General features: G+C 36.8%; 1 protein-coding gene across 3 annotated transcripts in view; it reads left to right on the top strand.

The window, feature by feature from the left end:
* Positions 1-17,203, top strand: part of Calcr (calcitonin receptor) — a 79,214-nt gene that overhangs the window by 54,708 nt on the left and 7,303 nt on the right. For 2 of the 3 annotated variants that reach the window (XM_021190642.2, XM_021190641.1), the window contains exons 8-12: positions 165-256; positions 2,921-3,047; positions 13,309-13,462; positions 16,244-16,304; positions 16,386-16,452. In XM_021190642.2, the coding sequence (XP_021046301.1) occupies positions 165-256; positions 2,921-3,047; positions 13,309-13,462; positions 16,244-16,304; positions 16,386-16,452 (501 nt within the window). Of the gene's footprint in view, positions 1-164; positions 257-2,920; positions 3,048-3,932; positions 4,044-13,308; positions 13,463-16,243; positions 16,305-16,385; positions 16,453-17,203 lie in introns of all 3 variants that reach the window. The other variant, XM_021190640.1, reaches the window with a different exon arrangement.

Genomic DNA, 17,203 nt, shown 5'->3' with positions numbered 1-17,203 from the left:
GGGGGACATTTGAAATGCAAATAAATAAAATAACCAATAAAAAATAAAGACAGAAAAAGAGAAAGAGAGAGAGAGAGAGAGAGAGAGAGAGAGAGAGAGAGAGAGAGAGAGAAATTGAAGCTTTTGTTCATCTACTTACAAGTTTTACCAACTCTTTCTTCTAGAATGCGTATGTTCTTTATTACCTGGCTCTCGTGGGTCACTCCTTGTCGATTGCTGCTTTGGTTGCTTCCATGCTGATCTTCTGGATTTTCAAGTAAGTACACTGAAAATACCACTTCTTTTTTATTCTAGTATCAGCTTTATTTTGTGTCTTGTTCTCAGCAAGACAATATCATAAGGAAAATTCTTGAAGAGAAGAGCTATCCTTCATTTATTATTAATTATTATTAATGTTCTCACCATCTTCAACTTACACAAATAGCAGTGAATCTAAAAAGAGTACAGTTACAGGGATTGTAGGAACATGGGCCACTGAGCATGATAAATTAGTAAGAAAACCTAGATTAGATAAATAAACTTTTAACTCTACGTGAGGAGAAGAAGATGGAGTTCTTATCATCTTCGATGACTACGCGCCTCCTTCCTGTAGTAATTCTGTGAACACATAAGAACCTTATGGTCTTACAGTAAAAGTTTCTTTTACCCCATCCTGGGCTGATGAGAAAGTATCCTCCGTTTTCTTTCACTCACAAGTCCTCAAGTTCAAATGCAACTATTTGAGTTAAAATCCTGAGTTAAAAACTCTTGGGGCTGGAGAGAGGGCTCATGAGTAAAGTTCTTACCATGAAAGCATGGGAACATGAGTACAGACTCGCAGCACCTGTGGGAACATGAGTACAGACTCGCAGCACCTATTTTAAAGCTGGGCATAGCTTGTCTATAACCCTAGCAGCGGGGAAATCAGTAAGAGAAAGATGGGTACTAGGGGCTCAGTGCCCAGCCAATCACAATGAAATGGCAAGCTCAAGGTTCAGTGAGAGGCCATGTCTCAGAAAGAAAAGAACAACCCAAGAAGACCCCAATATGGTGTTCAGTCTCCATACTCATGCGTAGTTGTACCCTCAAGCTGTCCACACACAGAAATATGTTCACACATGCATAAAATAAAGTTAGAAACATTATGTATACAATGAGTCCTTATCAAAATAAAGCACTCATAATTTGTACCTCACTAGCTGTTTTACCTATATTTACAAGTATAAATTTAACATACACTGCATGTATGTTCTTTATAGAGACACCATGGTTAAGTAATACATTAGAAACGAAAAGGATTTATGTAGAAATAATTTGATTATTTATAATCAGATAATACTTAGATTATTAACTGCCATAAAACAAATGCAATATAAGTCTTTGACATAATAATCATTGTTATTATGGTCATTACTGTTGGTACTACTAATGACTGGAGAATGATACAAATTAAGAGTTTTTCTTGAGTTTTAAATACAATACTCCATGCTTAAAGTATGTTACATGTCATTAAATATATAGTGACTCATAGTATAAAAGAATCCTAAGTTGATTTTTATTGAAATATTTTCTGGATGACACTAAATATAATTAACCCCAAGGGAGACTAATTACCTATAAACACATCCTGAGCACAATGACTACTTTTCCTTTATCTTTTTACATTTTCTTCTGTATCATGCTCACAATTCTTATATTTATTAAGTATTACACCTAAGTAATTTTTAGTGAGCAGTAAATGACACAAACAAATCATCAATAAGATCCTTCCACAAAAGGTTTAACAGAAGAAGGGAAGATAAAGTAACAAGACATGGAGAATTAATTACTAGAATTAGGAGAGTGTTTTCAATTATAATGATCAGAACACAGCAGAGTAATCACATCACATGATTAATTTTGGAATGTCTGTTCATTTCTCAATTGTTCTTCACCATGGTAAATAAATAAATCATCATGACTCACTACAACTTTGATTAAAAACATGATGCTGAAGGTCTACCTTTGAGTTCTTTTCCAATAAAAAACAACAGAAAAGTAAAAGAATAACAATTCCCCACAATTCTAGCCACATAAAATAATAAATGTAGCCTTGGCTCAGAGATAAGTAGAAGGGGAAAAACAAAACAGACAAATAACATAGATAGCCATGAAGCTGTTAAAAGCAAGATTCCATCAGGATATCTGGAAGAAATGTTAATCCTCTATAAAAAACTAATTGTTATTCCCTGCCATATTTGCATATTGTATGGAGAAGTGACTTTGCTTTGTGCAGTATTCATCATTATGCTTCTCTGGATGTTTTCCTGATCATACAGAAAGACCATTCCATTGATAATATCATAAATTATTGATAACATCAATAATGATATTTTAAAAAGTGATATCTTTTTTTCCACCCTGGTACCCAGGTATCTTTCCACCCAGTTGCGAAGATACCACTGGCCATTTTATAACATGGCATTTATACAGCAAGGCAGAGCTATGAAGAGGGAGAGAAACATATAGCATGGTTTACAAGTAGCAAGAGGAATTCCTTAAGTATGAGAACCTATACTGACCCCAAATGTATCACTTTCCTTGTCGTATAAGACCTTTCTATATCTGGTGGCTTTTCATTGAATTTTTAGGATATTCAAATTTCTATTTTCATGTGAACATTAACATTAGCACAAATGTACAAGTTAAGGAAGTAGAGAAGAAACCCAGAACACACAAGGTAGAAAAGGATTGAGCCAAGCAGAAGAATTTATTACCATAGGAAATAGCTTTCAGTCTCTTAACATTTGTTATTGGAAGCCACCATGAGAAACACAAACCATGAAATGCCACTGGAAAATGAATTTTAAAGCTTTCCTCTAAAAATCTGAAGTACTAAACCATCTCTCCAAGAAGTTTATCATGTAACAACCCTTAATGCTTTCCTGTTATTTTTCCCCAGGAACCTTAGCTGCCAGAGGGTGACCTTGCACAAGCACATGTTCCTTACTTATATTCTGAACTCTATCATTATCATCATCCACCTGGTTGAGGTTGTGCCCAATGGAGATCTGGTGCGACGGGATCCTGTAAGTACTATCTGGCTTTGATTTTAATTTTATTCTAAAGATCACTGTACCTAAAGATAGCATGTTCTAATCGCTGACTTAATCAGTGGCTTAAAGCATAATCACATTGACTTCCGTAGTTGACTTTTGCATTAAGAAAGCCTATTAGTGGTTCTTAAAATAATTGGTACATGTTAAATGGGTGAAAATTGTGTAATAATGCATATGCATATGGATACTCAATAATTTATCAATTTTAATGATCTATTAATATCTACGGGGAAAATATTGAGTACCCCTTGGGAATACAGATAATATTAGTCACACTGTACCAGTGTTCCAAAGTAAAGTCCAGTTGACCACTGATTTTCATTCTAATGCTTCCAGCATGGGCGTTTACAATCACCTTAGCTGTGTGCACTTGTGCATTTACCCAAATGAATCATACACATATGGCTGGGTTCTATGTTAGTATGCCTTGGAAAAGATCCATATTAACATAGGAAATACAAAGAACCCGAGGTCAACAAAACAAACACTCATGAAATTCATGCCTTCTGCACCATCCTTCTATGTATTCTTGAGAAGAACTGAAGTCATTTGCCAAGAACTACAGTGGATTCCTTTTGTCAGAATTGTCCTGAGGGTTGCTTACAATAATTCATGCTTGTCTTCAACTTTCTTTCTTTTTCTCTAAGATTTCTCTCCTCATATTAGTTTCTAGATGTGGCTACACTTTAGCCAACTGAGTAAATAGAAATAATCGCCAGTTTCTATTCCCATGATGCTGAAGTTCAGTTGCTATAAAGTCAGTTCAGGAAACAGTCTAATGTTGTAATTTTGCCTGTGAAACCTTGCATATGACATTGCCAATGTTTGATCATGTTTGTTCTGAAACATTGACAGATGCATATTTTTCATCATAACACACATATGTGGACAATGCAGTGGGAACTGTCACCACCCTTACCCCTGAGTGCACACGAGGGAAAGATGGACCCTCATGCCAGTGAAGTGGTATGATGAGGATTGAACTTCAGAGACTCGTGACTTCTGTCTCCAGACACAACCAGCCTGGGACAAACCCACAAAGGGCGGGCTGTGGGTGGGGGTGGGGGTTTGTTTTCTCGTAATTCATTCTCATCGGCTAGTTTGTGTAGAGGGTCCCATTAACGGAGCTGAATCTAGAAACGAGGGTTCAAGGAAGCCTCAGCAGCTTTAGAGAGATGTTTATATGTATCTGGGACAATGGGATGGGGAGGAGAGGGGACCTGAAAGCAGAGGGTGCAGCTATCTAGCACACAGGACTGACCAGGGCATATTTTAACTTTTGTTTCTCTGCTTAACTGTATTATACAAGCATCTGTAGATAGCCTCATCTTTCAAATCTGGCATTTGGCAGTTCTGCCAACTCAATGACAAAAATGCATGAAATCTGCCCAGAACATCATCCTGCATAACAGTGGCATAGCAGTGGAATAGCAAATTAAGCTTCTGCTTAATTTGGTTTCTTATGAAATCCACACTTTTGCCATTTGAATATATTCATAAAATCATTATGATTCTTCTTTAAAATCCATGCCATCTGATAATGGACACAAAGTCTTGTCTTACCTGAAGAAGTATATAACCAAATGGGTTTTCCTTGATGACTTTTTTTCCTTTTAAATGACAACTGATTGAAAGAAAATTAATCTCCTTTAATTTAACACTAACAACATCCCCAGAGAGAAATAGATATTACCTTATTTTTAAAGTTAGGAAACCAAAGTTCTGTGAAGGCAAATTTCTTTTCTATTATGAGTACTTGGAGATAGGACTTAAGATGGCCCAATCTCACTCGATCCTATCTCTCTTTTCTATATTCTTGATGATCTACTATGTCCTTATGTTCTTGAAAAGAAAAAGAAAAAGAAAAAAAGAAACAACAGTCTCATCCATCGCAAGGAATCTCTGTAGTTAGCCATCAAAGTACAAGCAATGCACTAAGTTTCTCTCAGGACTGTCAGAGCTCTTCCATTTTCCATTAAAGGGTTGCATTTCAATCACTGAATAATCAACCACACTGACTTAGGATTGGTGCTCAGTCACGTTGCAGAGTACTTACACTCACAAATAGATTTTTTTTCTCCCATCTGCTCAGCTTGCTCCCCTGCTGTTACTAGCAAAAAGAATCCTCACAGTTTGTGAGATCTTGCTGACCTTGTTACCATCTTGAAATAGACTAAAAAGTCAAATTCACTACACCATTACAATTGTAATGAACTGGTGGAAATGTATCCATCAAATGAGAATAACAAGAAAAGATTTTTCCTGGTTTTAAGAAGTTCTCCTAGAATTCAAAAGAAGCATAAGACTTTTAGGATCCCTAAGAGCATAATACTAAATGTTCACAAGGTTTCTGCTGTTACCTTGTGGCTAAGTCCATACATCTTTATGCTTAGCATTTCAAATGAATTGATTATGCAACTTCTTATTCATTAGCGATCTCTGCTAAATGCTATCACTTTCATAAGATGTCTTAGTGGGTGACATATTCATACCAAGTTACTCTTCCAGTCAAGCTATTCTGCCCATCACCGAACCATCCTATATCTATCCTGTGGCTCCTCCATTGCCTAGAACCTTTAATGAAACTGGTGAGGCAATCTCTGGAGGGCCAGCTTGGCCATTGTGCTTCTGACTTCCTGGGAAAATGTCAATGAGATCATAGGAGAGCCCGAGAAACAGACAGAACACTTTTCTATAGTGTGCAAGAATCAGATTGTCCTCATGGCATGAAAAATGAAAAGCTGGTTCTCTCAATCAGTTCATTTTTAATCCAACAAACTCATTCTTTTAGATATATAAGAGCAAACCTCCTAAAGAAAAGATATGGAACTCTGAAACAACAACAACAAAATTCTATCCTATAAATTAAATATTTACTGGGCACTAAAAATTCAACTTCAGTTATCAGTTTGAAGAGAAGTGATACTATTAGGTGTCAATATGTCTTTATGCCATCATCTGCTCAGTCCCTAGGGATGCTCACACAGCATCCACTGTTTTGCAACCAGACATATGAGAGTAATATTTCTACCTATTTTTGAAATTTGGCTGTTTTAATCACAAAAAAAGGAATGAACACATGCACATATGTTTCTATAGGTCTAAAAATTAAAGTTCTCTTGTCTTAAGACTGTACAAAAAGGAGACTGGGCTGCCATATTAACTCAGTTACATGGGAAATAAGTGATGTCAAAACGTGTTCTCTTTCACAATTCTGTTTCATCCCTGAGAGGAAGTATGGCAACCCTAACCTCTCACCAAATCATAAATAGTGCAGGCTAACAGTAAATGATTATGATTCCAAAAGTTAACTCTTGCTTGTCAACTCCTCAGCCTACCCTTTTCCCAGAGGAAAGAAATTAAGGGATTTGTTTCACATACATTCTCTATTTGAATAGTTATGGCTTCTCAGCAAGAGCTCATTAATTCTGATCCTCCATAAATAAGTGTCATAGGACTGTTCACTCTGGGGAAGCAGAACTGGCTTCAGGAATTCTCATAAGCAGGTACAGTTAAAAGGTTTCTGGTCCTTGAAGCTATTACCATCTCTGGAAGATACAGTGTGGAATTTGTTTTCTCTCACCTTGAGAGGGTATAATCTACAGCAAGTACATTCACAAAAGCCCCGTTTCATGAGGATCTTTTCCCATCCAAAATATGATCTCTGAGGATTATAGTAGACCCTATCATTTAGGTGTGAGGAAAAAAGACATTTCCCCTATCGCCACAGAATTGAGTATAGAGGGAAGAGATGAGAACAGGGAAAACTCAACTTTTTTTTTTTCCCCAAGTTCCATCTTTCTTGGGAGAAATGTTCTCCATGTCTAATGAGACAGCCTAACCGGCAACCAAAGGCTGAGAAACGTGCTCTCAACACTGCTGAGTCACATGCAGAATCATGCATTTAAAGTTATTGCAACGCAGTGATTTGAAGAACCCAAATTATATGAAACCAAGGTTCTGCCTCACCATAAAAAATCAGAGACAAGGAAGAAAAACAAACAAATAAATAAATAAATAAATAAACAAATAAATAAGAGTAGAAAAGAAAACACAACAGAAAAAACTTTTTGGAAATGGAATGTTTAGTAATCTACAAACATTTATTAAAATATAATGTGAACACTATAGCCATAGTCATAAAATTGAATAAAAGCTAATTCACCAGTACACTTTGCATGTCTAAATGTCATATTGACTCTGTCTCCTTTAAAGAAAAACACAGTACTATGATTTTCAGTGATATTTCTCTCTCCTAAGTATACTAAATGTGAGGAGTGATATGCTTTTCTACTTCATTTCACTAAATATCCAAGAGTCACAAAACTTTTCTGCCCAATAATTAGGGGAATATACTAAAAAGAAGAAATCAGTTCTTGATAAGAGATGCCACCCCATCTCATATGTACCAATATGGTTTTGCCACTCTTGTAAGAGCTTTCATTTAGTTGTGGGGGTAAAAAGGGGCACAGAACATCCCTCTCAACAGTGGTGGTGAATCTCTGGCTCTCTGCTCCTCCAAAGGGTTTTTTTTTTTTGGTAGGTTTAATCTTCCCTCTATTACCCGAGATAAGAATCTTATTGCTTCACCTTCTTCTATTTTTTCAAATTAAGTTCAAAATAACTCATGCCATAAACAAGGGCTGAATAGATCCTCAGTTTACTGAGTGATATGAAAATTGCCCACTGTCATTTAAGCATTTCATTTCCATAATATCCAAATTTTCACTTTTCTTGTTCTATCTGTTCACTCAGTGATCTCCATAAGGCAGCTTTAAAAGCACTGTTCTTGTTGCATCTAAACAAAGCTCCGGTATACTTATCATTTTCTAGAAAGTAATGTCTGTCTGAACTTTCTATCTGGCTCTAAAAGGGACAATACAGGGAAATTGGTTTTTACTGGGAACCTGAGCACTTTGCACCTCAAAGGCTGAGACAATCAGATTACATTTTTATAGCCTCTTAGCTCTGTAAGACAAAAGAGTCCCAAGCTCAAGAATGGCATGACCCTCACATGTCCTTTGACAGTTGAGCCACCAGACTATACCACAGTGCTATTCTAGGAGACCACAGAAAGATCAACTTGAAAGTGTGCTCAAAATCCAGACACTGTGGATTGTAAAGTCCAGGGTAGAAATGGCTGCTCCTGCCCAGTGAAGGGCCACTGGTACAAGAGAGACCATGGAAGTAGTGACTGAGGGAAAGGCTGGAATGAAAAGTCCACAGTGGATTAAACCAGACAAGAGTTACCTATTTCAGCTTCCTATGGAAATATGGACTGAAAATAAACCTACTTGCTGGGGCAATAAAGAAGAATGCTGCCATGACATTGTCCTGTAATGGGTAGTCAACCCTGGCCTACTGTTCTTCATTTTACTTAAATGGCAAAACCAGTTTTGTGGGAAAAAATTTTTCCTTTAAAATTTGGCTCATGCTTACCCAGCCGTTATAATCCTCACATAATATTACAGATTATATGACTGATTTAAGAGAAAACGGTGATGGCTAAGTTGCTCCTCTATTCCGTAATATTAGAATAGGGCAATTACAGTGCACTAAAATGAAAGGGTATTCTTCTCAGAAAGGTGATGAGCTGAAGCTCTGTGTATATGTGTATATATATATATATATATATATATATATATATATATATACACATATGTTTGATGCCATCTGATCATATATGTTCAAAGGAAACTAAGACTATAATTAAATCTAAATAAGATTTAATTTAAGGTGCTCAGATTTAAGGTATCAACAGTTCAACTGGGAACTTGGATTTAGGCATGTAAAGTACGTATTCAAACAAATAAGAAAAATTCAAAGGAATACAACAGAATCTAGAATCTATACGAGAAAGTCTACAACTTCCCAATAATTTTGGTATCTAGAAATTGTTCAAAAATACCAGATATTTTTTTAAAAATTAGAAAGTATGGTCCATTGTCAAGAGAAAATACAGACTTGTTTGGTGGCTCATTCTTGTAATCCTAACATTCAGGAGACTAGGGCAGAAAAATTGCCATGTGTGTTAGGCCTGCCTGGGCTATACAAGAAAGAAAATAGAATTAAGATCAACTATTAGTTAGCCAGATGTTAAAATGATCAAACTATGGGGTAGTCATTATAACTATGCTAAAAGTTGTGAGTGGATAGAAAGACAAAAAATCTTAACCAAAAAGTTGAAATTACTAAAACTGAACTACAGGGAAATTCTAGAACCAAAAAGCAAAAGTTCTGAAATGGAAATAAGTTAAATTGGATTAGCTTATTTGCAGATTGGAAGCCACAAGGAAAGATTCAGCAAACTCAACGGTTAACCAAGAGTAACTATCCAATTTGAAGTAGATACATAAAATACCAGGGAGGGAGGAATAGTCCCAAGAACATGTAAGCCAAATACATAAAAATTCAAAATACAGATACTATAAATGCCACGAAGAGACAACAAAGAACTGACCAGACACAAAATGAAGCTTAAAGGGACAACAATGTTTCAAGTATTATGCAGGATAAATGAGGAATAGTGAAACATCAATACATTGTTACTTAGTGACAGGAACTAGAAAATTGGGTTAAGGATTAATCACTAAAGAGTTTCTGTGTTTGTCCAATGGAACCTTTACATACCATTTTTTTTTAAATGTTGGGCAAAGTAAAACAACTCTTCCAATGGGAACCCAGGAGAAAAGCAACAAGATTTCTGTGAGTATTTTGTCTAGAGAGAGCCATCATCAAAAGATACCCTTTCTGGACACTTAGAGGAACATGACAAAGAACCACAATGCAAATGACATAAAAATTCAGTTTAGGAGAGTTTAGCTCAATGTTATACATTTTATATAGATGTCAGCAGCCTGACCCCCTAAAATATATCCTGATGTCTAAAAATATTCTCAAGAATTTCAGTAATATTTAATTAAAATAGAAGGCCATGAGGATTGTGTCCACTCTTGAATAAGCAATTCTGGTCTCTGTACTAAATAGTAATATTAATTAAGAGTTGAATCACTCAATTGAGCAACATTATGAGTCATATATATATAGAGCTATATTCATTTAAATTGTATAAGGATCTGTTACACACCTCTCTTTGAATATTATTGGATGCAAGTCATTAAGATAGTAGTGGAGGAGTCCAACGTATGTGATGAAATAGTTATATATTAATGGCAACTGTAGATTCACTCAACATGGGGCCTAGATGTTAAATTTAATGTAATTTTAAAATTAACCTAAACGTTGAATCAACATAGATCACATATCTTTGCTGCGTGGATTCCTTCAAAAATGTCTTTCCACACGTCAAGTTAAATATTTAGAAACTGAATTAATTATTGATTCATCTTCCCTTCTTCCCTTGATCAAATAAACACAGCTTCCCACTCCTGGGGTTTTTTTTTCATTTGTTTGTTTTTGTTTTTGTTTTGTTTTGTATTAAAGTGAACTGGTGAGAAAACAGAATTTCCAAGGAAATGTAAATAAGTGTGCTGAATCACTGGAGATCACTCAAATGAGCAACAACGTTTATTTCTGTTTTAAAACAAAACTTGGCAGAATGCAAAATTGGAAGCTTTAGTTCAGGGGAAAGCATTTAAGAGTTAGCACACTAGCCATTTCAATCTAATTCTGAATATATATATATATATATATTGTCCCTCAATAACCAAAGAAACAGGAGAGAGATTCTTTGTATTTCCTCCATTTTGCTTCAATATTTTCCTAAGGATTTGAGAAGTAAATTTATAGTCAGCCACCTCCCTTAGTATAAAATAATCTGCCTTGCCACACCCCGCTCTGTCCCCTCAAAACAACAGAAGTCAAAGTGTGAGCAGAGCATTTTACAGCACCTGCTAATGTGTTCAACCTCATACTCCACTCCTTGATGGTTGTCCCCAAATTAAGTAGAGAATTTAGTGTTCTTAAAACAAGCCCCTCTAGTTAACTTCACTGATTCTCCTAAATGCCAGACTTTGTTATATATCTGAGGAAACAATTGTTAAAATAGTTTAATAGTCAGATTAACTGGAATATATATACATACATATTTCTAGAAGTCATTGTGCATGATTACATTTGTTTACATGTCTGTCTTGCCACCAGAAGGCTGCTCGCTTGATCATAAGCATTGAACTCTGCAAGAATAGAGCCGTTAAGGAATATATGGCCATTGCTTTTAATTACCCCTTGATAAATTTGCTTTAAGGCAAAACAAGAAAATCTGAATATGCTTATAAAGAAAGTAAAAGAGAAATACACTTCTTTCAAGAAGTTTCTATTGTGCTTTGGGCCATGAATTCAGTATCAATGAGTTGATAGTATATATCAAATAAGGTGTCTGTCCACAAAACATAGAAAACAAAAGCTATATATTGATTATGGGATGAAAATATTATTTTCATCGTCTGAGGCCTCAAAAAACTCTCACCTTGTACTGTGCCTAGACACATGGGTTAATGCTGGCTAATTCAGTTTTTATAATGATTTCTCCAAACATAACGACAACAGATAATGAGAAGAAGCTTGGTTAACGTGAAACCTCAGCTACTCTAGATCACACAGGCAAAGGCCATCATCATGTCCGCACACTGATCCCTTTCCCCACAAGAGAAAACCACCACATGCTCTAGGAATTCTGGGGAAGCTGGGATTTCAAAGAGTAACCTTGAAAAGGAATCTAGAATCTCAACTTTCCTGGTGTTTGGGTGTCTTGGAACCACCATTGCAAGTCCGTAGTCGGTAAACACAAATTGATGAACTACTAGTCAATCAACTAACCCTGGAAAGGAAGATAATCTATGCTAGAGCTGCAGGGCTAGGGGTCTGCTAGTTCTATCCCAAGCCAAACAAATTACTTCAGATTTCCCAATGTTGCAGATTTTCTACATTTTTCTTCCTACTGGTCTGAACCAGAAAAGCATTCTATCTTTGAAAACATAGTAGCTCCTTTTAATGAGCCAAGCCAGCTTTCTCCTATGAGTCCCGAAGGAGAAAGAAGCACACCAGAAGATGTGTTGGCTCCCTCAGTCTATCGCTTCCCATTCAATGAATTACAATTACTACGAATTCAGTAGAAATATACAAGCCCAGAAAGGTGCTTTAGACGGAAAGTCACTTTTCTGTCCCAGTGCTTTATGAAAGGAAAATGTTAGCTCCAGCTAGATGCAAGGCAATCCAGAGGAGGAGCAGCATAATAGAATGCATGCCATTTGGTAAAATAGTTACCATGCAAACCACGTCCCAGTTTCTCTAATCGGAGTGCTGAGTTATATTGCCATTGCCTTGTGGATGTTGGAAATTAATTAAAACTTGCTGTCCCCAATTAGGGCTTTTAAACTAGAGACACTTTGTTCCACAAAGAATATTTGAAAGCACCTAGAGACGTTTTTCGTTGTTGTGAGTGGGTGAAGGAAGCTATAAGGGCAGAAACAGCTAACTACCAACTAGCTCAGGGCAACAGCAACCAGATCTCCAGCCAAAATGTCAAGGGTGCCAGGATGAGAGTGACTGTTCTAGAATGACTAGGGACTAGCGGGATATTCTGTTATGCACTTGGTAGCTTTCCCATTAGGTGACTACAAGATACGTAATTAACTCATTCATAACTGTTCTCTGAGCAGTCACTGAAGACACAATCCTCATGTTTGCAGAGGGTTTGGCATACCCTGGGTTCCTAATGTAGAAAACAAGGCTACATAGAAAAGAGAAGCTGGGAACAGAATAGGCTCCTGGTCCATACAAGAGAACTTTCTCCCCTGGTGGTCTCTTCTTTTATGGCTAAGAAGGCATTACTAAGAATCCAATTAGCTTCAGAAGCAACTATTGATGTCTAGGGTGATTTGCCTCATGAACCACAGGAGGAGGAAAGATTAAAGAAATGACAAACCCTTGGATGTTCTTTAAAAACAACAACAACAACAAAAAAAAAAAAAAGTTAATCTCAGACACCTCATAGGAAAAAGAACTGCTCTAGTCTAGGTTAGTCTCCAGAATTTAATGGAGAAATTATTTTGTGGCCTCCAATTTCAGTAGCCTATTCAGCTATTTACATAAAATACTTGTGACTTTCACACTGTCTCTTGAATTTGTAAATGTAGAGGGCACACGTTGACAAATATTCAGGGTGATTCTTGAGAGTTCAATGCAGACACTTTGGCTCATCAGTGCACTCCTCCTCCAACCACATCTTTAACAATGCCTTCCGTTCAGCATCTTCATTTCTTTCTAACAGATAAGTTGCAAGGTTCTACACTTTTTCCATCAGTACATGATGTCTTGCAACTACTTCTGGATGCTCTGCGAGGGGATCTATCTTCATACTCTGATTGTCATGGCTGTGTTTACCGACGAGCAACGCCTGCGCTGGTACTATCTTCTTGGCTGGGGTATGTATTTCAAACAACTAGATTCTGAGGAGCGAGCGACCCATCTTTGTGTAGTTGCACCTTTGCATATTTATACTCTTCTTCCAGTCTTGATTTAAAAGGACATGCTCAGAATTCTAGTCACTTGAAGAACTCCCCTCACATATTTCTTTCAAGTCTAGTTTACTTATTTCATTTGAAATACAATTGATGGAATTTTCTTTGCACGAGTTTCAAAAGTGTAAAACTCAGAAAATATTCCAGGAGAACAAAATATAGCTACAAATTTACTCTCACCTATGACATCCAACTGTGACAAGGATATGTTGGAAGAAACATTTATACTTTTCTTTCCAAACTGGTTCATGGTAAATTAATTATAAAGCTTGTTGGCACCTTTGTATACAGCTCAATAAGGATCTGCGTTTAGCATATAAACAATACTAAGGGGAAAATAAGTTGTTTACCTGTATAAAAAAGGAAGGAATGCTAATGACATATCATACAATACCTTAGCTTTCCTTGATCAGCAAATGTTTAGAACTGCATTAGCAAAATCCAAGTAGAAATGTAAAAATAATTACACTCACAGCAGTCACAAGATGGAACACTGCCAATCAGTGCTGGCTTAGGCAATAGCTCTCTGGTTCAATGGTCTAGCCACAGGTTAAAAAAAAAAAAAAAAAAAAAAAAAAAGGCAGTGTTTCCTCCTTATATTAGGTATCTGAAAAGACAGAAAGTAACCCGAATTCAGCAGTTCACTATTAGGGCATGCCAAGGTCTGTTCACCTCTACCTACACACACACTCAAACACATGATTGCACACATGCACACACAGAAGGAAAGAAGGATGGAAGGGAGGGAGGGAGGGAGGGAACTAAAATCCACCACATTCCTTACCATTAAAAAACAAACAAACAAAAAAATGAACAAACAAACTCAGAATGCCAAATACAACTCTCCTGAAACAAATGAGACCATTGGAGTGGCAGGTTTTAAAGTATTAGCCTTCACTTAGAACTTGAAATAACATTGTCTTTGTGTGGGAGGAACACAAGTAAAGGTATCCCCAAAGAACTTTTCAAGAAAAATGTTTCACAGAGACGTTAAAAGATGTAATAGAAGAGAGAAACTTTCTATTGGCAATGTATGGTTTCATATTGAAAATATAAAATGGTAACGTGGGATCTAGACTTTCCAATATCAATAAAATAATGCACAACTGATATTTTGAAAATATTCCCCAAAGTTAGGATGCAGAAAGCATGCCCTCAAAGCTAATTTCTGGGCACTAACTAGTCTTTAGGGGACATGAAGACGATCTGGGTGAACAAACGTGTTTCCACATCCAGGATTCAAACCGGAATGGAATCCCATGATTTATGAGATGCATAAGTATTGCTCTTATTTTCAATGCCTTTAGTAGAAAGGTCAGGTTGTTACAAGTCCTGGGGATTAGAAGAACAGGAACAGAGAGAAAAACCAAAACTGTACATTAAAAAAAAAAAAAAAAGCTACAGTAGCTATAGGAATGTGGCGAGACCTGGCAGTTAGATGTAGGGTATACTTATTGGCTAAGAAATACGCCTGTCGTTCAGTGAGGTGGAGTGGTAGACTCTGATTCCCAAATGCCTTTTTTGCTGTCTAATCCTAAAATGAGTATTTCAGAATAGATCTAGACAATAACTTTGGGTCTTTGAATTCAAATGAGGAAGCAGTCCGTTAGACCTACTACAAATAGCACATCCATTGTATGTTGTGTAAATAGTCCAGGTTAAAATTATTTCAAGCCCAACATGTAATCAGTGGTATTATTGAATTATTTCATTTATGCACTTAGAAACCCACATGATTTTATGTAAAAACCTAATCGTTTTAGACTTTCTTTCTTCCTTTCATCTCATTTATGGAAATTTGATGGGTACCAGTTTAGTTCTTTCCTGAGACACCTTTCTTAGCCTGACTGTAACAACAAACCTCTTTCTACAGATGCTTCGATCAAATCAAGCTGTATTATCATGTACTAGGTACATAAGAATAAAAAGACAGTCTTTTTAAAGGAAAATTACAACTTTAGAATACATTTGTGGTGAGAAAAGTTATTTTAGAAATATATAATCTGGCAGGCTGAATGGATATCTTCTGTATTTTTCTAAAAGATAAACTCAAAGGGAGTTTTGTTTATGTTTGTAGTAGCACTTCAATTTTGAAAAGGGAGAGGACAGTGCAGTTCCTCTAAAAGCCACAGCCAGAACTATAGATAGGTAGGAATATACTGGCTTTTCTAAAATATTCTTTTAAAAGGAAACAGAATCAGTATACATGAAGCAAACAGGAAAATAAAATGATACCCAACAGAATTCATATGGACATCAATGAAGGCTTTCATGGCAGTCAGCATCCCAGCTGACATCCCTTAAGCCCGGCCCAGAATCTCGCCATGTGAGAGTCTAATCCACAACAACTGGGACAGACTTTCTTGTCCCAGTTCAGAGTATCAGCAAAAGCGTCTTCAGAAAACAGCATTAGTAAGACTCACAGTGCAAGTTACCAGGTACCTGCTGCAGCTGGGAACTGGTGAAAGGCCTTTAATTGTCTGGATGCTCTTAGCCAAACTCCACATGCTGATGTGGCTCGAGCCAGGAGCAATTCTTCCTGGCATGGCCAAAGATCACTTGTCTACAAACATCAGAGGAATGTCTTGATAGGTACCCTCAACTTGCAACCATCTTTGCAAAAATACCACCGTTATCTATGCAATCTTGGGGGCCGAGTTTGATTTGTGCTTTTCCCAATTTTAGGGTTCCCGATAGTGCCAACCATTATCCACGCCATCACTCGTGCCCTCTACTACAACGACAAGTAAGTATCAGGTTGATTTTTAATAGGATATTCCAAAGAAAGAGCACATTTGTACTGATATGAACCCTTGCTTTTCTTCAGCTGCTGGCTGAGTGCGGAAACCCACTTGCTTTACATCATCCATGGACCTGTCATGGTGGCTCTGGTGGTGAGAAACTGATTTTTAAATATATTGCTATGAGTGTCATTGCCCAACTTTGTGAATACATTTATAGGTGGCACATGCACGGCAACTACAAGATCAAGCAAATTTAATGTGATTTTTATCATAAAGGAACCCACTATGTTTTTCAAAAATTTTCTTTTGCTTTATATGTGGAGAAGCTCATTTGCATACACAGGATGAGGGCAGTGTAACACTTTAATCTCAAAGGCAGTGTTTTCCTTTCTCATAGTAATAAAAATAAAAACAGTCTCAAATCTGGATGACCATAATCTGCTATTGCACTGAGGAGGCATCCCTTGGTAATCAAAGAAATTGGGTCACCACCCAGGCTGGGTTTTGGTCACTCCCATTGGGCTATCTACTTTTCTTGTTTGCTGCGACAAAAACAACTTAGTGAGGAGTGTATTCGGCTCCTGGTTTGAGGGCATACAGACCATCCTGACAGAGGCTGCATGCCAGAAGATGAGAAGGCTGTTCGCATGGTTGTGTCCATAGTCAGGAAGAAGAGAGTGATGAATTCTGCTGGTGCTCATCTTCCTTTTATTCAGTCAGGGACCCAAGTTTGAAGGATTCAATGACTATCAAAAGTCTCTTTCCCTTCCTTCCTTCCTTCCTTCCTTCCTTCCTTCCTTCCTTCCTTCCTTCCTTCCTTCCTTCCTTTCCATTTCTTTCTTTCTTTCTTTCTTTCTTTCTTTCTTTCTTTCTTTCTTTCTTTTTTTTTTTTTTTTTTTTT

Source organism: Mus pahari, chromosome 2 (assembly GCF_900095145.1).
Source record: "Mus pahari chromosome 2, PAHARI_EIJ_v1.1, whole genome shotgun sequence".
In the NCBI taxonomy this organism is placed as follows: Eukaryota; Metazoa; Chordata; class Mammalia; order Rodentia; family Muridae; genus Mus; species Mus pahari.
The sequence above is the reverse complement of the archived record's forward strand: the minus strand, read 5'-3'. Positions and strand labels throughout refer to the sequence as shown.